We start from the raw sequence: 27,019 nt of genomic DNA on the forward strand, positions 1-27,019 counted from the left end.
GCTTACCACACATGTTAGACATATCAAGATGACATGTTCCATGCAAAACCCATGTCCCTTCCTCTCAGGTCATGGCCGCACTTGCTGTTTGTTTACTATGAAATGCTGCATATAAGGAAATAGAGTATACATGTATGTATACATATTACAAATTACAGTGACCATGCATGGGTCTCATGTAGTGTTTCAAAACATCAATGAGAGGTAAAGAGTTAGGGTTTCCTTTTGGCTATAATGTTCAGTAAGGAAGAAAATGGAAGTTTCTGATTGTTCACCTATTTTGACTGTGTGTTTCCATGGTTAATATAACTTATTGCTGCTGTGGTTGTTATAGCTTTTTGCTACCATGGTTGGTATAACTTTATTGATGTTGTTGCTAGCCTGTTGTTGTTGTTATTTCAGTGTTCTGGATGAGCGTACCATACTGGAGAATCTAGATGCTCGCTACAGCAATGACCAGATATACGTAAGCATACTTAGTCACGTTGCCCAGTCTAAAAAATAACCTGTATACCATGTACTACGATCTTAAAAGAAGTTAAATATGTGTATGAGTCAAATCACTTTGCTATTAAGAGCATTTAAGATATAGTCAAATTATCAAAGGATATTATAAGTCCTGATATCCTAAGTTGTGAGGTACTCTACTCTGTCAACAGGAAGCTGCCAAAATGACAAATTTTGATAAAACCCTACCATATCTGTAATGCTTCTAATGATAGCTGTACAGGTCATGTGTATTGGTTAAAATGGAGTACTTTAAAATAAACTATTCACTTAAGGTGCTGATCTTTCAATAATAAACATATTGGCTTAAAAAGCAGAAAATTAATCATGTTTAAATGGAGTGAAAACCATCATTAGTAAACTTGATTAGAATACATACATTTTCAGCCAATGAAATTGCATATAGGCTATTATTACTATTAAGTACTAGACTTAATTATTAAGAATTTCAACTTTCGTGGGTGTTTAAAGGTCCGCCCACTGCCAATCATCTGATGCACTCTCTCAGGTGTTTCAGATTTTGAAATAACAATGTGTCAGCCAATGACGTTGTATTCAAAGCTAGTTAGATGATATGCAAAAAGTAAATGATTAGGAAGGGCATGTTCCCCATGCTCACTCCACTCATTCTTGATCATTAAGATTTTACTTCATGCCATCTATTACATAGTCAATGTTGTTAGAGTCATTTCTGAAGCTGTCTGTGTTCCCCCAAAAAGTGGAGGTATTATTGGTACCATTGTCATCAGCAGCAGTATCAGCAGTGTTGGCATCAGTTTTCATAAATTTAAATCATAAACAATTCAAGATGATTTAAATTCCAATCAAACAAAATACATATATATTTACCAGAGACAATAGAAACTAGTAGCGTCACCCATAACTCTCTGATCAATGTTGAGTTATGTCCCTTTTTGACTGAAAAAAAAGGAAAGTGCAGCTATTGTTTCCAAGATCCTGTGAGTTTACAACATTTGAAGCTCTTTTCAGCTATGACAATAATGTGATTTTATGTCTGCATTTCAGACCTACTGCGGTAGTATCCTTGTGTCAGTGAACCCGTACCATATGTTCAACATCTACGGACTAGACATGGTGAAACGCTATGAGGGTCAGCCTATTGGAGCACTGCCACCGTATGACCCTTACTATTTTTACCCATTTTAGATTACAATCAAAGATTTCTTTAATTTAATGGTTCAAATCTTCATGTTAATTTTGTCACAATTTAGTTGTTAATTATTTTTTTTATGATGCTATCAGTTCATGTTGATATTGGTCAGCAATTTATTTTGTATATGTATATGAGTCTTAAAAATCATGCTTTAAGTCATTTTTTTTAAGTTGTTTTTTTAGAGAAATATTTTAATCAAATTCTTTGACAGTGCAAAGTTCCAATCATAAGATCTGATGACATATGGCTGTGTATACTGGCAACGTTGTCTCAAGTGTTAAGATTTCTGGTTTTATTTAAGAAGTTTCCTTTTTTATCTCTGTAAATATTTTGCTACTGGCTTTTAGTAGAACTGATTGTTATTCAATGTTTTTCAAAATTGATTGTTATGTCTGCCTTTGAGGGAGGGGACATTTACTATGTTCTGCAATGTCTATCTGGGGGTAATAAAATATTCATTACTGATGGAGGTAAATTACCAATCATTGATACTATTGATTTTGGATGAAACATTAAGAAAAAATCCATTGTGATTGCATGGTTCTTGCATTCCACAGGATAAAAAATCTAAAGGATTTTAGGCAGAAAAATAAAACACTTTACTCCATATTCTTCACGCCTTGTTTTCGTTCATCAATGCTGATATATAAAAAAAAGAGCTTCTCAGTTTTGAATATTTCATCCATAAAAGGTAATTTCAATGTTGATGATTTCAGGCACTTGTTTGCTATCTCGAGTACAGCTTATGGCCGGATGATGAAAAACACAGAAAACCAAGTTATCGTGATCAGGTATAGTGTAGACAATGTAGCAATGTTCCGCTAATGAATGAGAAAGCTTTATTACGTGGGCATTTGAAGGTTTTTTCAGAGCATAACAATCAAACCACATCAAGATTGAAAAGTGTTTTAATTTCAAGAATAAACAAGAAATAGATAGAGAGGTTTTTTTCGTGTATTGATGTTTAATTTAGATGTAGTGATTTCATTTCTAGTCAGCATTAAATCTGTCCTGAGGTCGAAGGAAACATCTCACATAATATAAGATGGTGCTGATTATAGTTGGCACAATCTGTTTAATCAAAAGTTTGAAAAACTGATAATGTATATAACATAAAAAAAGAAAAAGCAAACATAAAAACACTTAGCTTAATGACAAAATACTGTATATGGCATTACATCTTTTTTTTGTTTATGGCTGTTGGACTGTAAAGATAGCTATGAATTGTATGATAAGAAAATAACATATATGAACGTAACAATTAAGACACACTAAACCATTGGTAAAAAGGTGATCATATTAATATTCTACATTTCCCATGTGACGGTCAATACCATTTTAAGCCATTAACTGGCCTAAATCTCAGCTGGGCATGGTCCAACGCTGCTAAACCTCTCATTATTCAAGATTTATTCTTCACATACGTTCTTATTTACTTAATATCTCAATTCAGGTGATATTTCATTCACTTACATATGTTTCTGAGCTTAATAAATTGTGGTCTTCTGAATAAATTAGTATTTCAGGTTGGTAAACTTTAAATGGTGTAAATCAGGTTATTATTAATTCTTAAAGTTTGTGAATGGCCATTTTTGTAAAAGGAAAACCTTGGTTATGGACGGATGATAAAAGAAAAACCACATGTATGTTAAGATTGGTGGGAACTTTAAATATGGCAGGGGGCTATCAATGAAATATTGCAAAAAATAGAATCGTAATATTAACCAAATCTGCATTTATATATATATATCTTATGCAAAAAGTCAGTTTGAATGACGAAAAAGGAAGTTTTATTGGTTATGAATATAGAATATCATTAACATAATCCAATTATATGGTACTTCACTGTACAACGTTCCCAAAGAATTTAAATTGCTAGACCTTTTTAAATATGAAATATTTCATCTTTGTAAAGGACTGTATATAGACATACACATATCATATGTCGCAAATTTAACAAAACATCAAAATTTCCATTGACAATTTCAATTAGGTACTGATTACAGTTAATGTTCAAGTACAGTTTAGTGAAGGGTAGGCATTGATAAATACCCGGCTACAATGGCTTCACATCTCTGGCACTTATGCTCTACCAAAATAAGGTTTAAAGTTTTAAATTTTCTTTGTTCAAGGAACAATTCCTCCCTTCAAAATAATTGTCAGCAAATTATCGAACACTTGATGGAAATACAACACTACTGAATTATTCATGCTAGTTGGCGGGAGTTTACCTTAGAGCATTTTTATTATGAAATCTTAAATGTGAAATTGTTTAATACTGAATATTGAATGAAAATCAAGTGGTAGGTGTCTTCGACTCAATTCTCATTAAACGAAAATAGCAAAGTTTGTTTGTTTTTCATATTTTATCACAGTTTGTTATTTGTCAGCGAATTTTTCATACTGTTTCATAGCTTGTGCCTAGCAGGAATAAAATGATGATCGAGTATTGACATTGTTGAAAATCACACGTTTAAAACTGTGATCACCGAAAATCGATAGCAAAATCTCAGAATCCATTATCGTTATTTGGCTTTAAAAATACAAAAGCATTGAAAACAACAGTAGAAAATGTTTGGTATTCAACTAAAAATCAAAATGACTTTGTAAAAAACAAAACACAATTATTCAGTGTACTTGCAAACATCCATGGGCAGCATGTTATTCTTAATAATGCTCAGTTTTTATTTTGATTGCTGAAAATTGTTGGAAATGGCTTGACTGATTATTTCCGATGATCTATTAGGATTTTGGACGTATGTTCAACCCCTGGTGTCATGTGACCAGCCTGTATACCTGATCTCTACAATTGAAACCAATTAAGAAGTAACAAGTCAGTGTAACCTTTAATTAGATACTAACAAGGAAAGTCTAAACTATGCATTCCACTTACTCAGTTGCAGTGAGTGATTTCATTGAATAGAAAAAATGGTGACCTGATTAGAAAATACAGATTAAATGTTTAAGATTTAAGGCAGATAATGTGTGTCCTTTACAATATTCTGTGACCTTCGACTGTAATGTTGTCTTATGCCCTGAAAATCTTTGTTGTAGAGAAATGTACCTTGTTCTTCAGGGGTGCTGTTTAAAAATGTCTAATATATTATATACGTATGAATATGAATGTATAATTTCTCAAAATGTTAAAGGGGCTATACACTGTATGATGAAATAGCGAAGAAAAAAAAGAAAATGTGAAAACTGACATAAACTTGGTATTGATGTGTACAATGCATTGAAACTAACTAACTGAAGTACCACATAGTTTACAATTAATTTACTTTTCACAGTTTTTTCATATTTTTCCATTAAAAAAGATTACTAGGTATGTATACCTAGTAGAATTCATTTTTATGCGCGATTGGCTAGTCGATGTTATTACGTAATATTACCAAGTTAGGTATATAGCTTAAAATTCCAACGTTTTAGGGTAAGCCTTCTTAGCACAGTGGATACAACACTGGACTACAATTTTGGCGACAAAGGTTCGAACCTCTCTGACTCGATTTTTTTTAATATTTTGGTAATTGTTTTTTACAATTATGATTAAGAGTAAAACATTTTATTAAATAATTGTCTTGAGATTTGTTACAGAAAAAAACACTTTTTTTGGTGCCAATCTGGTGCACAGTCCCCTTAAAGCCAAATCATAAAGAATTTAATAACAAACAAGAATGCTGTGGTATACTGTTTTCAGTTATTGATTAAACGAAGCATTTACTTAACCATCAATCACTTTATAAAATTGGTTGATATTGCATAAAATCATTTTAAAAAGTTTTCTAGCTGCAATTTCTTGTCAAGAATATTGACCTGTATTGAATTTAAATACCTTATGCTTTCTGGTTCATTAGTCCACATAAACCAGATTGACTTTTAATGTTTCTTCTCATTTCATGTTTTATGTTTGGTATTCACATGAGCCAAATGAATAACAAGCGTAATCTATGTGACAAACACACTAAACCAGTCTTACCTATTATTCCGTTTGGTGTTCCCAAGCTTTTTGAAATCAATGCTTTGTAAAACAATATCAGTCTATCTTAGAACTAGTCTAAGGCAGTGTTCCCGAAATGTGCTGGTCCGCCGGACATGTCCGGCAAATTTTGTACAGGTCCGGCAGCACTTTCTTAAATGACGGTCCGGATGACAGACTTATTTCGAGACATCTAATTAGTGAAAAGGTACCTAAAAGTAAATTGTTTCCAAAAGTTTGTCTTTTTTATGATTCTGAGGCATTTTAGTGCTCTGTACTTGTACATGGCCAAATTGGGGCATTTTAGTGCTGTATCCTTGTACATGGCCCACTCTCGGGCATTTTAGTGCTATATCTTGTACATGGCCCACTCTTGGGTATTTTAGTGCTGTGTCCTTGTACATGTACATGGCCCATGCTTGGGCATTTTAGTGCTGTTTCCTTGTACATGACCCATTCTTGTGCATTTTGAGTGCTGTTTTCTTGCACATGGCCCACTCTTGGGCATTTTAGTGCTATGTCCTTTTACATGGCCCACTCTTGGGCATTTTAGTGCTATGTCTTTGTACATGACCCATTCTTGGGTATTTCCCTGTATATGGCCCACTCTGGGGTATTTCAAGTTCTGTGTTCTTGTACATGGCCCACCTTGTGGCATTGCCATACATTGTTTGTTGTTCATTTTTGAACTGATCACCATTTAATGATGATAAGGACCTCTCGGCTTCACAGTTATATGGAATCTACTATTGATTTTAGCATTGAAAATTTGATTTTCAGTGTACATGAGAGGCAATTGGTTTCAAATAATTGTGGCATGTTTTTATTACCTATTAAGGAAATCTGCCCATTTATGGCTTGGTATGCATGTGTGGATTTAACTTTAGAACGTAGTTCAGTTTCTTGAAGGGGTTTAATTTCTTCTGTCAATATTTGCAAAATAGCTCGGTGTACCCTCCAAACACACACAGTTTTACTTCTGTTTGGAAGATGGTTTGAGACAATACCTTACCTAAGAAAGACAAACATTAGGCCACAAACTTAAGTAAAGTTTATATATACAAAGTCCAAAAGGAACTAATCAGAATAGAATATTTACTTAATCTTAATTTAACAATGTGGTAACTTAAAAGTACCAGAGTCTGAACTGAGTGTTTGCCATTATTACATAAATATGATAAGTTCAACCTCCATGAAGGTACATTCTTTTAATTAAAACCCCCAAAATGAGCATCATTTTCAACTTCATGTAATTGTACAACATTTTGTAAGTTATCCACCCATAACGTGATAAAGCCTTCATGATTGTGTTTATACACAGATGTGTTAGTTATCTGTCCCTACCTTAATGCAGCATCTTCACTATAATGCCTTCTTACATCAATTTCAACTTACTTTAACATACAGTCAAAACTGGCTGTTGAAGCCATCCGACCCTTGGGAAATACTTTGAGATAATAATCAAATACAAAATAAAATGTAGCTACAAACCCAATACAAAGCTAGGAGTCTGAATTCTGTTCTGCCAATTTGATTGGAACATCCCGGCCATTTTCCATTGAAAAAATCCTTGTATGTATGCCAGTGTATTAGTACAAGTAGTTATAAAATTATTTATAATATTTATTATGCCCCCCTTCGAAGAAGAGGGGTATATTGCTTTGCACAGGCATGTCAGTCGGTCCGTCCGTCAGTAGACCAAAGCTTGTCCGAGTGATAACTCAACAATTCCTGGACGTATGGTCATCAAACTTCACATGAAGGTTGGGCCTGACCAGTAGATGACCCCTATTGATTTTGGGGGTCATCAGGCCAAAGGTCAAGGTCACAGTGACCTTTAATGGTAAAATAATTTATAAAGCTTGTCCGAGTGATAACTCAACAATGCCTGCACCCATGGCCCTCAAACTTGACATGGAAATTAGGCCTGACCAGTAGATGAACCCTATTGTTTTTGGGGGTCATCAGGCCAAAGGTCAAGGTCACAGTGACCTTGAATGATAAAAGGTTGTCCAAGTGATAACGTGACAATGCCTGCACCCATGGCCCTCAAACTTGACTTGGAGGTTGGGCCTGACCAGTAGCTGATCCCTATTGTTTTTGGGGCTCATCGGGTCAAAGGTCAAGTTCATAGTGACCTTGAATGGTAAAAGGTTGTCCGAGTGATAACTCAACAATGCCTGCACCCATGGCCCACATAATTGAATTGGTGGTTGGGCCTGACCAGTAGATTACCTCTATTGTTTTTGGGGCTCATCGGGCCAAAGGTCAAGGTCACAGTGACCTTGTATGGTAAAAGGTTGTCCGAGTAATAACTCAACAATGCCTGCACCCATGGCCCGCATAATTGAATTGGAGGTTGGGCCTGACCAGTAGATGACCCATATTGTTTTTGGAGGTCATCGGGCCAAAAGTCAAGGTCACAGTGACCTTGAATGGTAAAAGGTTGTCCGAGTGATAACTCGACAATGCCTGCACCCACGGCCCTCATAACTGAATTGGAGGTTGGCCCTGACCAGTAGAAGACCCTTATTGTTTTTGGGGTCATCGGGCCAAAGGTCAAGGTCACAGTCACCTTGAATGGTTAGAGGTTTTCCGTGTGATTACTTGACAATGCCTGCACCCATGGCCCCCAAACTTGACTTGGAGATTGGGCCTGACCAGTACATGACCCCTATTGTTTTTTGGGGTCATCTGGCCAAAGGTCAAGGTCACAGTCACCTTGAATGGTTAGAGGTTTTCTGTGTGATAACTTGACAATGCCTGCACCCATGGCCCTCAAACTTGACTTGGAGATTGGGCCTGACCAGTACATGACCCCTATTGTTTTTTGGGGTCATCTGGCCAAAGGTCAAGGTCACAGTCACCTTGAATGGTTAGAGGTTTTCCGTGTGATAACTTGACAATGCCTGCACCCATGGCCCTCAAACTTGACTTGGAGATTGGGCCTGACCAGTACATGACCCCTTATGTTTTGGGGGGTCATCAGGCCAAAGGTCAAGGTCACAGTGAACTTGAATGGTAAAAGGTTGTCCAAGTGATAACTTGACAATGCCTGCACCCATGGCCCTCAAACTTGACTTGGAGGTTGGGCCTGACCAGTAGATGACCCCTGGTAAAAGGTTGTCCGAGTGATAACTCGACAATGCCTGCACCCATGGCCCTCAAACTTGACTTGGAGAATTGGCCTGACCAGGAGATAACCCCTATGGTTTTTGGGGGTCATCTGGCCAAAGGTCAAGGTCACAGTGACCTTGTATGGTAAAAGGTTGTCCGAGTGATAACTCAACAATGCCTGCACCCATGTCCCTCAAACTTGACTTGGAGGTTGGGCCTGGCCAGAAGATGGTCCCTATTGATTTTAGGGGTCATTGGGCCAAAGGTCAAGGTCACAGTGACCTGGAATAGTAAAAGGTTATCCGAGTGATAACTCGACATTGCCTTCACCCATGGCCCTCAAACTTGACTTGGAGGTTGGGCCTGGCCAGAAGATGGTCCCTATTGATTTTACGGGTCATTGGGCCAAACGTCAAGGTCACAGTGACCTTGAATGATAAAAGGTTGTCTGAGTGATAACTTGACAATGCCTGCACCCATGGCCTTCAAACTTGACATTTAGGTTTCTGGTGACCAGTTGATGACTCTGGATTTTGAGTTCATAGAGTCAAAGGTCATGGTCATAACACACTCTATCCTCACACTTTAATGGTCATAATCTTAAACCTGCCTTAACGGCAACAAATCAGCTGTCATTTCGGTCCATGCATATTTCATTCAATTATCCATATAATCCTGACAACATGGCGCTCAGGGGGGGGGGGGGGCATAATGTTTGACAAACATCTCTTGTTAATCTTTAATAGCATTTTAACATGTGATTTGTATTACTCAGTTCATATTGATTCTGAGGGAAGTGTTTTCGTGCATAATTAATTAAGATTCCTAATATTAAAGTCCCTCGGCTAACTGCTAAATTGAAATTTCTACTCAATTGACTTGCAGCATATGTAAATGTAAAGAATTCTGCTATTGAAAAGTGTCCATATTACATCCCAGGTTGTTTTTGATGGAAAATTGCGAAGGTGATCAGATTGCTGTTCCCGCTGATACTTTCATCCACCATTGAACGGGTCTTGTAATATGTTTCCATCTTAAAAACAGCAAACTAATTGTTGAAAATATAAATCAAATTTCTTGATGCCAATTTTGTTACTTATACGGTAAGTAATTAATACTAAACCAAATAAAAACAAGCTTATACATGATATAATAAACACCGGTATCGTACATTAAACGATGATAGCATAGTACATTCGTGATATTATGAACGTCAACAAGATAGGACATTCACAATAATACATTCAAGCACTACACTAAATGTACTGGAATAAAATACAAGAATCATTTACATTTAAGTTTAAAATAGGCTTGTTTGTTTTCTATATGCATTGTAGAGAAATTTCTTCCTGACATATTTCTCCATTTTTACCATTATGTATATAAGTGTCTCTTCATAAAAAATAAAAATAAACAACCAATTATTTGCACTTACGCATTATTCATCAAATTATAATAGTTTCTTATTTTAACATGAACGTTAGTAAAGCAACATGCAACAAACACCCATGAAATGTTGCGCCTTCATCTTGATCTGCAGGTCATCTGAAAGTGTAAAGGAGATGTTTCAAATTAGACCTCTGAAGGGACTGAAATATGACTTTTATGTAGCAAAAAAATGGTGTTCAAAATATTGACATAAGCAGCATTGTTTTAAATAGTAACAGAAGGAATAAATTTGGGAGCAGGAAAAAGTTTGACACAACAAGAAAATCGAGATATCAGAGATCACTTTTTTTCAGACATCTTTGCATTATATTCTCTATATTGTTAATTGTTTATATCTGTTTCTAATGCCCCTATGTGTTTATATCCATTTCTAATGCCTGTATGTGCGTGTGTTTTTACAGCGGTGAGAGTGGCGCTGGTAAGACGGAGGCAACGAAACTGACAATGCAGTACCTGGCAGCAGTCAACAGGTCTGGGAGTAGCACAATCACAGAGCAAATCCTCGAGGCTAACCCACTCCTCGAGTCCTTCGGCAATGCCAAGACCATCCGCAATGACAACTCTTCCCGATTTGGCAAATACATCGAGGTTTTCTTCAAACAGTAAGCCATCTTAATTAGAACACTGTGTTAACCATTATTCCATGTACTGGATAAGAATGTAAGGTTCCAGGATTTGCACTCAGTGTTTCCAAGGATCAAACCTTATGGAGCTATTGACAGTAATGTACTCTAATACTGCCCGGCATAATGATAGCTGATTTTGGGGTAGACACTTCTGAGTCATTGTACGTTAGGCTTTGAACAAGGGCCACATATGTTTGGGTGAACCTTACAGTATGGGTATTGTGTTTACTTGACATTATATTCCAATATAAAAACAATTACGGAAAACCACTGTGAGGGCACAGGGATTTTGTTCATGTTTTAAGGAGGATATCAAGCTATTAAAGATAATTAAGAAAACACTTTTCTGACAATAAGAAAAAAAAGTTAAGTAAAACAAATGTTTGTAATTAAAATTTTGGAAAATGTACTGGTACTTGTTTGTACCTGTATTCCTGATATCAAGGTCTGTGTTAACATTAGCAATTTACAAGGGCATTTTAAACTGTAACTTAAAAACTAGCCACAGGGAATATGTTATCATTGCTATGAATAATAATTGTCTTATTGAGAAGAAAGGATGTTGACATTAAATAACGTTCCTTCATTAAGTGTGTTGTATCACAGGATTTTTAGCCTAAAGTAGACTTTTTGTGAAAATATTAAAAGTCATTGACATAATAATATTGATATAATTATGGTTTGATTGTATATTCTGATGACAAAAGCTTAGGTTTAAAGGTGCACACTTTAATAACTCCCAAATAAGATCAAATAAGACCTACCACAATTAATACAATTGTTTTAATTTAGTAAAAAGGATGAATAAATATCAAAAACAATAGTTCTTATGAAGGATACCATGTTTAATTTAAAAGAAAGGTGCAGAAAACTCAGTATTTCTACCATATGAGGTGATAGTTGATCACTGTAAATCCCTTAGGTGACCCACCAGTCATTTAATATTTGTGCGTTTTCAGCTTTTAAATACACGGTTACAATCTTGTTATCTGTGAGTAATAAATATTTTCCCTAAATGCATAATTTAGTAAGTAGTTAAAGGATTTATGTTTGTTATACATGTGAATGTTTTGATTTTAGATACAAGTACCACTTTAATTTAAACTGCTTCGGGAAAGCAGAACGATCTGATAATAGTTTATTCAAAATTTTCAAAAAGTGTTAAAATGTGAAATTTGATAACATTGGGCAAGAATTGTTTTATCATATTGTTAACATTATCCTTACACTTCTTTCAAGAACAGATGAGACATACACTACAGTTATTCAAAGTTTAGAATTTATGGGGCTTGAATTTCTTTTTCGTTGTATTTATGGAAGAAACAGACTGTTGTTTCTCTTATTGTCCATTCAAGTTGAAATTAGCGCCCAAGTAGTAAATGATTTCATAAATATTTGCTCACCTTCCTAATCAATGAAACATGACCTTATTCCGACCATTCATTCATTGGCATACTGAAATAAATACTATAGTCAGTCCTTAATTAGTCTTTTAAAGAGATTTGACCTGGTGAGGGAAACGTCCTAATAAGGGGAAAAGTAATTGAATATAAGAGTTCTCATAACAATCAAAAATCAATTATGTTTTCAATGCAAGAATAAGCACTGGTGTATGTTTCATGATTACTTATTGAACGGCTCGTTGTACAGAGAGAACCACCTTAAACTTATTGATTGTTCCACTACCCTCACACCATATTTAATAACATTCATGTATAAAGAGTCAAATAAATAGTACATTTTAAACAGCTTCATGTTGATATTTCAAATCAAAAATTTTACTCCCCCAAAAATGAAAAAGGTTACTCTTTAAGAATATGTGTACGTTTGATGGTCTGATACCTGGTGTCTATTTAAGGTTGATGGGACTTTTATATGTTGGATATTTGCCCTTGTCTTCAATAAATAATTGCCACATTTTTCCATCAAGTGGCAGGACAGAAAATCATTATAAGTCGGCATCCTAACTAAACTGCTGATAAGAGAATAATATTCAATTGAGAAAAACGGCAAAGTTTACATAAACTTGAGTTTGATGTGTTGACACTAGAAACAAGATGTCCTTGGCTTGAATTTTCATCAGTGTATCAAATTGTCCATCTAATAGGTAGATTTACAGTGTATATTTAGATATCTGTTTGGGTTTCATACATCAAATGATAAAGTGGTTATGTATTTGAACACAAACATTGGGGTAGAATATTTGAGCAGGTCATTCGTACCATCTGCTTCTAGGTTTACCCTCAAATGGCATATATGGCCTTAAACTTGGTGTAGACTCGGCTTTCTCCATTTGCTTTATGGCAATGAATGATAATATATAAAAAAATAAGTGTTGTTCAAAACAAAACAATGTATTTGTTAATACATTTGTCACAGGTTGCATTTTTCACACAGTTTACAGGTGACTATTTTGATCTACCATGCAAAACATGCTCAACATGAACCCTAAATAGCAGAAACTACCATGAGAAGAACACTAAATAGCCTATTATATAGCTAAATTATTATACAAATACTAGGCTATCGCCTTACTTCGAATACATTGAATATTTTTAGTAAAGTAGTTGTAAAACTGTTGTAAAACTAATGACAATTACAGTGGAATGCTTTAACCATCTTGTTGATTTATATTTTAATACATTTGAATGAACTGGCAGGCAAGATTCTAACCCGCCCATGTCTGTTTTTCAGGGGTTCAATAGTAGGGGCTCGGACCTCAGAATATCTTCTCGAGAAGTCCAGGATCGTCACACAGGTATGTATTGGGCTTCTGAAGTCCAGTATTTCATTCAAGAAGTATATAATGTCCTAGCGATGCTTATTTTCTTTTTGTATTTGGAAAAATATTTAAACCAGCTGAAATATAACATAGGTCAAGGCGCTAGTTGTTTATAAAGTTTTGATAAGACTTAAAAAATTAACAAATCCAGTTATTTATTCTTAATGTCATGATGAGATTTGTGTTTAATTAATTGGTTTCTAGCCCCATTATCGGCATTTTACAAAAATGCAACCTATAAAATCTGTGCTATCTGTCATGCTAGGCCCCGGAGGAGCGCAACTACCATGTCTTCTACGAGATGTTGGCGGGAATGTCAGGAGACCGCAGGAAACAGTTCGGGCTTACAAGCCCCGAGAAATACTTCTACCTCAATCAGGTAACGAATGAAAACTGCATTCTAACCAACAAGCATTGGGTAACTTCACAAGTGTTGCAGAGCTATAAACTTGAAATTCATATCATTAAACTCAACATTGACAAAACTCTTGTTAATTGAACGATTATACAGGTAGAGTTAAGTTCTCTTTATGTAGTGTATGCAATTTTCTTTTACAAAATAAATTTCTGTTTAAAGATAACTATCTTTCAAGTATATTTAAGTATTGATGTAATAAATTGTTGCAATTATTTTCCTGGTGAATACACAACAAAGCTTAATTATCAATGATTCATTTTAATGTTCAGATGTTTCATTGAACAGTAAAACGTTGCTATGTCATCCTCAAAATGGCTGAATATGGCACACATAAAATGTGCCCAGATCACATCGGTACATATCTGTTCTTTGCTCTTTTATTCTACAACAATTAGAGAAAAAGACACATTTTTTTACATGAGACTTAATGCATTAGTTCATTTTTAACACACATTGTTAACTAATCTCAAACATGTATGTTGATGAAGATTTCCTGTTGTGTTCACAAGAATGAATATGTGACTCATCATAACCTGGAGAAACAAGAACAGTTGACAAACACGTAATAATGTTGTAAGAGTACCATGTTTTATGGTGCCATATGACCGACTACCAATTTATCATGTGACTGACTACCATGTTACCATGTGTCTGCCTACCATGTTGTCTTACAGAGCTGTTTTGACGCTGTTGGTAAAATACAGGTCAGTTTGTGAAGGGCAGCAACAATTTGCTTGTTTATTATTTCTTTGCGCCCTGGTTTTAAGTTTTTGCTTTGGTATTTTCTGAAGTGGCTGAGGGTGAATAACTTTTGTTCTAAAACACTTTCATTAAGATTGGGTTACATCCCTTAGTTTTCTTCTTCCCCAAAAACAATCCATTCCTTCAGCAACGCATTTTTGATAAGCACTGACTGTTCTCATTATGGATTTTTAAATACCTTGTAAATGTTGAATGTTAATTGATAATTGAACGATTCTAAAGGGAATGACAGCTTTTCAATTCATTTTAACATATAAAAATATGTTACATTCATAATGAAAAATGTTTGCTGACAGTCATATAATGAATTTCTGAACAGAAACAATTATCTTTTAATAAATATATGAGTTGAATATATTAATAGGACCATTAATTCTCATTGTGGGACTGGATTGATGCATGTTCTATTAAATATTGTTTCCAGAACAATATCATATATAAACTGCAGTGTGCATGGCGATTGTGATCCAATGGTTATTTAATAACTATTTAGAAATACTTCATAAACTTTTTAGGTTGTTGATTGTAAAGGTTACAAAAAAAGACTCTGCTTTAATGTTGAATTATGGTGTTGATTACAAATCTAATAATTTATAACTAACGATCCCATTTGATCCACTAAACCTGGTAAATCCTCCTCTTCCTGTGACATCTGAGATAGACGTATATCAAAATATTATTAAGTCAACAAAAACTTGTGGCTAACGTGGGATGGCTTAGTCCTCCCTGAACCGGTGGCTTACAAGTGGTATCTAGGTCCACCTAAACATGTAGCTTACAAGGGAAATCTTAGTCGGTCTAAACCTGTGGCTTACAAGTAATATTTTGGTCCACCTAAACATGTGCCTTATGGGTGATGTCTTAATCTACCCTTAACCTGTGGCTTTTGAGTGATATCTTAATCAAACTAAACCTGTGCCTTACGAGTGATATCTCAGTCTACCTAAACCTGTGGCTTATGAGTGATATCTTAGTCCAACTAAACCACTGGCTTACGAGTGATATCTCAGTCCAACTTAACCTGTGGCTTACGAGTGATATCTTAGTCCACCCGAAGCCCATGAATTCAACTGATATTCAAGTGCACATAAACTGGTGGTTTACAATGCAGTATTGTCCACCACTCATAACTGTACACACATTTTTAGATTTAGACTATGTTTATTTTGCTGATTTCCTTTACATGTTGACTACTGAGTTTTGTTCCTTTGTTTTATGTTTAAACCTTCTACCAGAAGTAAAAGGTAGTAAAAAAGTGAAAAGCCATTTTTATTTTTTTTAAATTGAAGAATCAAAATCCTTGTATGATTGTTTGTTAAAACCTTGTAGCTTTAAAAGCTCAAAGTTACGATGCTATTAACAGCGAGCTATCCCTGTTATTATTAATTGTAAGTTATTTATTTAATATATAAAACTATTTATGGGCACCTTTAAAAATAGTATCTCTTGAATTATTAAACAGATTAAACATGATGGTTATAATGTTTTTTTCTCATATTTGTTTCATTCTTTCCAGGGTGGAAGCTGTACCCTGTCTAGTCGAGATGACTCGGACAGTTACCGTATGCTGTGTGACGCATTCCAAGTCCTCAACTTCAGCAGACAGGAGGAGGAAACAATACACAAAATCCTTGCCGCTGTCCTCCACTGTGGCAATATCTTCTTCAAAAGAATCATGGTACAGTGTTCGCAGCGCAGATTTGGAACTGACAAACATAAAAAGCAAAGCATATTATTGCTGAAAATGACAATTAATTTCTTTCACCTGTGGTATTAGATTTTTACAACATATATTTTTATGTGCTATATATGTTGCTAAGGGCTACAATACACTCCATGTGTATTTCAGGTTGACAACCATGACACAGTGGAGATGGGCAGTTCCGCTGAGGTGAAATGGATCTCACACCTCCTGGAGCTCTCTGATGACTGGCTGAAACAGGCTCTTACACAGAAAGTCACTGTATGTCACAGGCCTACCATTGTTGTTGTTCTCAAAATGTTATTAGCCTGTACATGAATGTATCAAGTAATTTAATTTTATTAAGCTTTTCAAATATTAATCTTCCCCAGATAAAAAATATAGAAGAAAAGAAGTTTGTCAAACAATGTATTAGTTTAATCTGCGATGGAAGCATTGATTTTCAACACATGTTTTCGAGGTGCTTGATTGTTTCTATACTAAGAGGTAACAAAAATTTAAACATCCTTTTTTTTTTAGGAGACAAAAGGTGACAGGGTTCTCACTCCGTACAACATAGACCAAGCCCTGGATTCAAGGTTAGGCCAGAAACAAACATTTGTAGAAATATCGGTAATGTTCAAACAAATTTCAATTACCTGGTAGTTGCTTTTAGTTTGCAGTACGCTGAGAAGGACATCATTCCTGTTGATGTGGGTTTGTTATATATTTATTTAAAGGTGATTCTTAAATTATGTGATTCTTGTTAACATGCAGCTATTACATCTGAAGTAATGTTAACATTTATGTCAGGTATTGTATAGGTTATTGTAAGATAATGTTAAACCTTATTTTCAGGGATGCCATCTCCAAGGCACTGTACAGTCGTCTGTTCACGTGGCTGGTAGAGAGGATCAACATGATTGTGTGTCGAGCTGAGCGTGAAAAGTCATCCTCGCTCGCTGTCCTTGATATATTTGGATTTGAGGTTTGTCATGTATATATTTTTAAGTACTGAAAATACTGGCTGAATAGGTTTGTTTGCAAGGCCGGTGTTTTTCAATGACCTTACATATCAGGGCCTGTATTTTTAGACATCACTCAATCTTACACTGTATTATGTGAAATAAGACAACGACATTAAATCTAGAAAAGCGATGTTTACTTCCACAAAACTTTGCATAACAAAGTTGGGGATTTCACAACCAAAATGCGCAAAACCAAGGTACTTTGGTGCCATATGTTCAACTTTATCAAATATAAAAGTACTTTGTACTTTTAGCAACAAGAACACTTCAACGAAGCTACTTTGAACTTCTTAGGAACAAGAACATTTCATTTTTATCCATTTAGAAAATCACAAAAGTCGATCTACTTTTCACTGCCATGCAAAGTTTTGTGGAAGTGAATATCGCTTTTCTAGATTTAATGTCGTTTTCTTACTTCACATAATACAGTATTATCTGTAATTTCCAGAAAAGTTTGATATCATCTCTCAAATTCCATTTCTTTCTACAAGATGGGAAGCTTAGCTGCCTTCCCTCAAGCTGGAGATACCACTACAATTAAAAAGACATTTTTAAAACCAGAATGATGTTTGTGCACCTTTATTTTGAAAAGTCATATAAGTATATTTCAACATAATGTTATCTATGTCCTCTAAACTTATAATTTAATAACATGTATTGGATCATGCATTCTTCAAGAAAAGGGAAATATAAATACTGGTACAGCTTGGGTTTTTATTGGTATTGCATAATAATGTGTTTTCTTTGAAAGCATACTGTGTCGAGGAACTCACCACTGTTCTCATCTGTTGTTGGCAGGATTTCCATGTGAACAGCTTTGAGCAGCTGTGTATCAACTACGCCAATGAGACCCTCCAATTCTTCTTCAACCAGCATGTGTTCCGACTCGAGCAGAAGGAATACGCGAAGGAGAAAATCGAGTGGTCAAATATTGATTTTCAAGACAACCAGCCAGTAATCGACCTGATTGCTAGCAAACCTGCTGGGATCTTACATATACTGGATGATGAGTGTAACTTTCCACAGGTAGGCACCTTAAAATATTTTTTTTTATTTTTAGCTCTACTGGCCAAAGGCCAGAAGAGCTTATGCGATGGTAATGTGTACGTAGTATGTGCATCCGTGCGTCCGTGCGGTCGTGCGTTCGTGCGTCTGTAAACAATTGCTTGTGAACACGGTACAGTCTTCAGTTTTGATTTTATCTTGATGAAACTTGTACAGTATCTAGATATCCATTAGAGCTTGGTTCCTTTCGAAAACCAGCCAGATCCGCCCATGCATGCCTAGATTATGGCCCTTGATAGTATAAAAAAATGCTATTGTGTAAACAATTGGTTGTGAACACGATACAGTGTTCAGTTTTGATTGTATCTTGATGAAACTTGTACAGTATCTAGATATCCATTAGAGCTCGGTTCCTTTCGAAAACCAGCCAGATGTGCCCATGAATGCCTAGATTATGCATGCCTAGATCATGGCCCTTGATAGTATAAAAAATGCTATTGTGTAAACAATTGGTTGTGAACACGATACAGTGTTCAGTTTTGATTGTATCTTGATGAAACTTGTACAGTATCTAGATATCCATTAGAGCTCGGTTCCTTTCGAAAACCAGCCAGATGTGCCCATGAATGCCTAGATTATGCATGCCTAGATCATGGCCCTTGATATTATAAAAAAATGCTAATGTGTAAACAATTGGTTGTGAACACGATACAGAGTTCAGTTTTGATTGTATCTTGATGAAACTTGTACAGTATCTAGATATCCATAAGAGCTCGGTTCCTTTCGAAAACCAGCCAGATCCGCCCATGAATGCCTAGATTATGGGCCATGAAAGTTTTAAAGAAATGCTTTCTATTTTTAGCCAGGTCTGCATGAGCGAATTCTATTTTTAGCCAAGTTTACATGTATATGTAAATTCAAGTCTAGAGTTAAGGGAGACAATTTGCAAGTCTAGGATTTTGAGAGACAATTTGCTTTTTGCTTTTGCAGTTGATTTTGTGAATTACTCTGCCTTGTTCTTGTTGAAAGCCCAAAGGCCATTTTTTAGCTTTAAGTTCTGTAGTTTGCGCATTCATCTTAACAAAATTGGTTGTGAATGTTTAAGTTATGCACCTGGTGTCATTACTGGCCACACCCAGGGTTCACAGGTTTGGTAAACATAAATCTGGAAAGGTTTGAAAATCTTTTTGTGTGTTCGTGCATCCATCTCAGCACAATGTTTGTTCAAATTGATCAATGTTGTCCTAGGATGCCCTTGACTTTGACCTTTTGACCAACTTTTTTAACTTTTAAAACTACAGAAAATTTTACTTTGAGTACAGTTTTGAAAGCATTTTTTTTTTTTGTCAGATGACTTTTACTTGGCACATATTAAAATAGTTCATGCAACTAATCTGCTTACAATACTTTCTGGGCTCAGATGTTGAACGTGCTACGTTTTCAGGTAACCCAAACACAAAACATAAACTATATGTCTGTTGCCTTTTACCCATACATACATGCTCTGGATTGATATGACCACAAAAGCCATGCCAGTAGAGCATAGGCCCTTTTGGGCCTCTTGTTTTAAGTTAACTACTTTAGGAGAAAAAAGTGCTCATATATCCATGATAGAGTCTCAGATAATGTCTGATAAAACCCTGAGGTCTACATGATGCTTTATTACACAGAAATGTATTGGAATGTCCAATGGTCACACTAACTTGACCATTATGGCTCACTATATGCTTGTGCGGTAGATATGTGGGCAGAGCATAGCTTTTTGTAAACAGTACATGGAAGTTGCCTGATTGGTCCTAAAAAGGGGCCTCCATGCCATTTCACAAAGAATTGGAGAAAAACTGAACATTTTCAAATGATATTTCACATGAAGAAAATCAAGCCCTTGTTTCTGTAATAAATGGAATGCAAGTATTAAATGTAAATTGTTTAGCGAAAAATTGATGAATTCATCTGTCAATTCTAATGGTCTTATTACCTGCCTTTTCTTTAAATCATTAAAATTTATCTTTGAATTGAAATATTTTTATTTATAAGTATGATTTTTGTTTAAATATTAATTTTAACATTTAACTTCTTTAATAGTTAAACTATGAAAATTACTGGCATAATAATATATGTTAAGTGATTGAGAATTTTGAAGATTGATGTCACTGATGTCTGTGATACATTTAGAATGTACATTTGTTTTTTTTTGCATGTTTGTAATTGAGATAAATGCAAAACAAATATCATCCTTGGGGTTAAAAATATCAAAAAGGTTAAGACAAGTGATTTGGATATATATATGTTTCAATAAGTTAACATTACTTAAAGATACAGGGACCTCAAGATTTCTATATTTCTCTGTAGCGTTTGCTCTTGTTGAGATCAATCACCTATCATTTTGTTGCAGGCTACAGACAACTCATTCCTGGAGAAGTGCCATTTCCACCACAGTGACAATGGGCTGTACGGGAAGCCCCGAATGTCCCACCCTGAGTTCCATGTCAATCACTACGCCGGAAAAATCAAATATAGTGTAGGAAGATAGTATAGTTGTGGGAGACTGTTTAGCCGTAACTGTATTATGTCTAGTTTTGATGTTTAATTGTATTTGGGAATATTGCTCCATTACAGATCTCAAACAGAACTATATACCATCTTCTATGGGGTTATTTCCCGTCTTTGATTTATTTACAACATGCTAAAAGAAACAATACAAATGTTAAACAGTAAATTTGTGCTTGCAAAAGCCATTGAGATGCATTTAAATAAATATCCAATAAACATACTTTTCATATAAATGGTGATCAGAAATAAAAGTTTGTACCTGTAACTAGTGTTACATTTATGTGTTGCCAGGTGCTTCACTTCCTGGAGAAGAACAAGGACACGCTGCGCAGTGATGTCGTTGAACTCCTTTGTGAGAGCAAGAATAAGGTAACAGTAGTTGTATCCCTTTATATGGATCTTGGTAACTCAGTCTTGTGGGTGACAGCAAAGACATTTTTTTGGGTGAAAATGCAGCTTACCCTTTGTTTTACCCTTTTTTATAAGAGTTTTTTTTACCTTGAAACAGTTTGACCAATGTTGACTGAAGACATGTCCATATAATGTATTTGATTTGAATAGTGCTGTTTTTTCTATTATTTAAGTTTTTGGGGTACTTACCGGGGTATTGATTCTTTAATATAATTCATTGCAGGTATAAAATACTTGCGTCCTTATTATATCATAGACATAGGTCGCAAATGTCATAACACATGAAATAAATGAAAGGAATGACTTATAACTTTTCTGGACATGAAATAAATATAGATATGATATACAACTTTCCTTCTTATGAAATAAATAAAGTAATTACTTTGCAACTTGCCTTGACATGAAATAAACACTGGATTGACTTACAACTTTCAATGATATAAAATAAACAAAGAAATGAATTACCTGCTGCTATAGGAATTACTTACAAATTTTCTCGATGTGGCTTTTCAGATGATCGCCCAAATGTTCAAGGAGATGAGGGACCGTTTCATCAACAAAACATTGAACAAAGCAACTGGCCGGTTTGTGACCATGAAGCCACGGACTCCAACAGTTGCGGCAAACTTTAGTGAATCCTTGTTGTCCCTTATAGACACAATGTCGCGGTGTAACCCCTACTTCGTGCGGTGTATCAAGCCAAATAATGACAAAGCGCCGATGTCATTTGAAAGGTCTGTTGTGCTGGATCAGTTAAGATATACAGGAATGTTGGAAACTATACGAATACGGAAAATGGGCTTCCCAGTTAGAGTCAAGTTCCATCATTTCATCGAAAGGTAAGATCAGAGATTTCTTTAACTTTTATAATATTGAATTATAAAATAAGCATACCTAGTAGATAGCGCTTAGTTTTAATTAATGTTTAAAGTAGAATGTATGTACTGAGTTAGGTAAGATTTTAAGCTTACAGTTTTATGGATAAGAAAGACTTGAACTGGTATTATGCAGTGATATGGAAGTTTGGAAGGGGAACAGCTAAATACATTTAAGTTTTCTAGATCTGTCAAACTGAAACCTATATGTTGCATATGTCATAACATTTTTTTTATATGGTATACTGGTAGTAAATATAGAAATATGCAACTGTTAGGCATACAGTAATAACCAATTTATGATTTTGTCTTTAAAGAAAAGTATCCATTCAAAACATATAATACCATGAAAGGCTGATGTTTATGAGTGAACACCAAAAAATTATTTCACCACTGGCTAGGCCACTCATTAAATTTGACTTTTGGTGCTCACTCAGTGATCTTTCACTGAAACAAACCATTATCTTTGTAATAACTCAGTAACTTTATTTCCATTAATGTTATGTCATAGACATACTTCTTGTTTATTTTATAAGAACCCCTTGCATTTTTTCTTCAAAATTGATGAAGAAACTTGAAGAAAATCATCTTAAGTTAAGAAAAATCTTCAGATGTTTTCTGAATACCAGCCCAACTAGCTGCCAATGAAATATATATAAAAGTCTTAACCTTATGAGACCATATATACATGCATTGATGCTAGACAGATTCTGTTTTTCTGGAGGAGAAACAATAGTTTATAAACTATCTACAGCTGGCCTAGTGTATATGGATGATAGTATAATTTTTATACTTACGGTTGGCTTGCAGTGTGTAATGTTATTTGAACAAACAAACTATGCATTGTTTTTATAGACAATACGAATTTGTTACCTGCTGACAACAGTTTATGGCCATCAAGTTTGAAGTCAAACTATGTTAACATTCCTATTCTAAACTTTTTTAAACATGACAGCTTAATTGCTCAGCTTGATGAATCTGCCTTAAATGTGATGAATTGAATTCTTGCTTTCCTTTACGATCCTTTTGTGAAAGTTCATTGAATGCATGAATTAGTGCTGAAATTCCTGTATTATATCATTGTAAAAATATTGAGTTCATTGATTTAATTACACAGCATCTCAACTGTAAGTTCCACAGAGAAAGGTATAATTAAAATATCTAAATTTTGAATATAAATATGATGGATTGAATTGCTAAAAAAAAAGCAAAAAAATGATGTACATGTGTAGTTTGAAAGTTTGATTTCATGAAATAAATCCTGAAATAAAATATCTGCAGAAGTAAGTTGTTTTAACAAAGTTTCAAAGTTTTTTTGGCAAATCAGCATATTGCCTTTGGCCATAAACATTGCACACATATCAACATAATGGCCTAGACATGAATTCATATATGAATATCTTACATACATAAACATACTATCTAGTAAACACAGCTGAAATGGATAGTATGAAGGAATAATCTTACAATTTTCATTTATCAAGTGTGGCTGTTCTAGAATGTCTGTCTTATGGAAGAAAAATGTGCCAGTATTGTCCTGACCTTGATGCCATTGTAGGACTGTCTTTGACATCATCATGCAGTGTTTGCTATAATGTAGAAATCAGTAAGATTTGTATATGAAGTTCAATGGTACACATGTAAACAATGACAAATCAAACATATGTGAAAAAAGGTCTTCTTGAGTTGTGTGCTTTGAATAACTGAGAGAACAGACAAGCTTTTGACCCACTTTTGATGCATTTGTTTTGTATTAGAACTATTAATTTGCTTACTTTTGGGATCATATCAATAATTAATCAAAGTGATGAATTTGATATTGGGTTAAGAAAAAAGTCATGTTACAGTCTTTAATCATTTTAACTCCACCTCTTGTCTCCTGCAGGTATCGTTGTGTGCTACGTGGTGAGCGGATCCATGTGAACCACCTGCCGACGGACGTGTGCCTAATGATCCTCAAAACCCAGCCCTCCCACCTTGTACACCTATACAGGATCGGCGCTACCAAGGTAAAATTATCTCTATGCCGGACTTGGCTGTCAGTATTATGTTGAATATTTTGTAAAATCATTAAATCAACCTTGAATGGGCAAGTAATTATATTAACAATTATTTAAATAGCATCCCATTTACTTATCTTGTTATTTATCAAGTTATATTCATGCTTCTTTTGAGAATCATAGAAATACTTCAGAAACTGAACATTCAGAATTTCAGTGTCTTTGCCTAATTTACACATTGTGCTGACAAGAAGGATGCAAAAACTTTATACAAGCAATTTATAATGGACATCAAAAGGATAGAGTTGTTAATTTATATTGATGCATTCAAGAAACCAGTTTTGAACAATGTTTTTGATGATGAAGGATATATTCTAGATACTCTTTATTCTGGGACCGCTCACACATTTTCACATAGCAATTTAATTAAAGAATGGGAAGCACACAGCAATTACATGTTTTTCCCTGGTTTCCCCTTACATTGACCATTCCACTGAAGCTGCAATCCAACATTTGCTATTAAATATATTTCGACGAATAAGTGGTGTTAGTGGCAATTTGTCCATTCCGTATCTCTCATATAGTGATTGTTTGGCTTCGTGTGACTTTTAACAGGGTGGTCGTATATTGTTTGGCTACTGGGCTTGTTCAGGTAGTTTACGTTGTATTAATAATAATCTATTTCCCCATCCATTTCCTACTAATGCTAATGCTTTAATCTGTGGAACGGTCAAATTCAACATTCATGACAAAGCACCTGAAAAGCCTGGTGGTGCGCCCGGTGGTGCACCTGATGCAGAAAGTGAATGTATGAGGGCGTGAATGGGACATGGATACTTCAGGATGAAATCAAGGCCTGGGAGATAGACTGAGATGAAGAACAGTACAAATGTCTCTTGTTCTTGGTCATCTTAGTTCAGCTTATACTTAAGTTTATTGATTTCAGATATTTTGAACAATTTTTTTTACTTCTATAGACAATGTCCCAGGTGTGTTAAAAGATAAATAAATGTGAAGTCCCATTTACTGGCAAAAGTCATTTATTTATATAAATAATATAAGAGAATGTATCTTTTTTGTATGACCATGCTATAATCAAAGTGGCAGTGATATATATGCAAGAATGCCAATGTCCTGTAATCATTTATTTCTTGCGAATGTACCAGTATGACATCCCTTCACAACCAATTGGCATTCAGCAGACATGTTTTTCACCATGTTTCTTTGTCTGGGGGCATATACAGAATACATAACATAACATAACATAAAACAATGATCAGAGCACATTTAACTTTAGTGGAAAAGAAATAGAATCCGGTACATTACTGTTTTAATACAGTTAAAGTGTATTTATATTTCCTGGAGGTGATTTTCCTGCATAATATGATCACTATGATCTACAGATATATATATATAGTAACTTGAACTTAACAGTGATGATATACAATGAGTTCTCATAACAACAGTCTAGATAAGGTTGGAATATATGTGGAAACCAGTGGCATTTGAAACTACAAACAATTGAGTATTTGAGTAGAATAAAGTGTATTTAAATATGTCACTCAGTAGAGGAAGTATTCGGATTTATAAAATTGTGAGTACAAGACAAATTGTGATTACTGTAGTTAATCAGAATTCATTCTGCATTCATGTCTTAATTGTTTCCAGTATGGGTGATAAAACATTAATACATTTACTTACTCCAAATTCTATATATAAACTGTAAAAGTCTGCTTTCTGTTAGTGGTAAAATGGTAACTGAATTATACAATTCCTGTTAAGAACTTGTTTTTGAGCCCATTAAATATTTAATTTATCAAGACATGGACAATTTTATGACATACATTTGCATGAGGCTTTTACTAATTAATCATAACCTTTTGTATGCATAATTACAATTATCTTAAATTGTAATTCACGTAACATTTTAAACAATAAAGAATTGTTTTCATTTTTTATAGACAAAACTAAATTAAAATTCATAAAAGGAGCGCAAAAAATCATTTGTCATATGTTTTTGCATGATATGAGCATGCTGTGCTGGCATAATTCGCCCAGGCTCTATGCTGATTGATTGTTATATATTAGCCAGATTTTCATGAAAGTGTCTATTAATTTACATAGAACAGTTTAAACAGCTAATTATAATGTTCTACATGGCTAGCTGTGTGAAACAAAATAGCGGTTTTTTGAATGATTGATTATTCTACTCACATTTTTAATGATGTCATTGCTGCAAAAGAAATCGTATGTTAGGGAAGACAACATGGTTAAACAAAAGTGGACAAATTAGGTTAAAAATGTTTTAATTAAAACTAACATGACACATTGAGGAATACGTTTTTGTTTGGAGTTTGTAAAGCAGATAACAGAATAATGTCCCACTATCCAGTGTATGGAAATGTTTCACGCTGGGGGTTTACTGGAGGAGGCAGTTCTGGGACGCCAGATGCCGGCCTGTATGCCAACTACAGGTACCACCCAGATCACTTTGCATCCAGACGCAGGCCATCCACACACCGCATGGTGCCCATGGAAGGGATGGTGGTACCCCCAAAAGGCCACATATTCACCAACCCCTACGCTTACAGCTCCATTCCAATGGTAGTTCCCCAGCAGGAGCCGACACACACGTGGCTGCAGAAAGACACATCC

The 27,019-nt window shown here is 34.8% G+C and overlaps 1 protein-coding gene across 2 annotated transcripts in view; it reads left to right on the plus strand.

Annotated features, from left to right (window-relative positions):
- Positions 1-408: 408 nt before the first annotated feature.
- The window catches only part of LOC128211886 (unconventional myosin-XV-like), a 49,828-nt gene continuing 23,217 nt past the window's right edge, over positions 409-27,019 (plus strand). For both annotated transcript variants that reach the window (XM_052917000.1, XM_052917008.1), the window contains exons 1-15: positions 409-466; positions 1,534-1,643; positions 2,398-2,472; positions 10,625-10,825; positions 13,544-13,607; positions 13,897-14,010; positions 16,328-16,489; positions 16,661-16,774; positions 17,033-17,091; positions 17,351-17,480; positions 18,319-18,546; positions 20,921-21,046; positions 21,370-21,447; positions 22,003-22,328; positions 24,250-24,373. In XM_052917000.1, coding sequence (XP_052772960.1) covers positions 1,576-1,643; positions 2,398-2,472; positions 10,625-10,825; positions 13,544-13,607; positions 13,897-14,010; positions 16,328-16,489; positions 16,661-16,774; positions 17,033-17,091; positions 17,351-17,480; positions 18,319-18,546; positions 20,921-21,046; positions 21,370-21,447; positions 22,003-22,328; positions 24,250-24,373 — 1,869 coding nt within the window. In that variant the 5' untranslated portion in view covers positions 409-466; positions 1,534-1,575. The remainder of the gene's footprint in view (positions 467-1,533; positions 1,644-2,397; positions 2,473-10,624; positions 10,826-13,543; positions 13,608-13,896; positions 14,011-16,327; positions 16,490-16,660; positions 16,775-17,032; positions 17,092-17,350; positions 17,481-18,318; positions 18,547-20,920; positions 21,047-21,369; positions 21,448-22,002; positions 22,329-24,249; positions 24,374-27,019) is intronic.

Source organism: Mya arenaria, chromosome 2, assembly GCF_026914265.1.
Source record: "Mya arenaria isolate MELC-2E11 chromosome 2, ASM2691426v1".
NCBI classification, from domain to species: Eukaryota; Metazoa; Mollusca; class Bivalvia; order Myida; family Myidae; genus Mya; species Mya arenaria.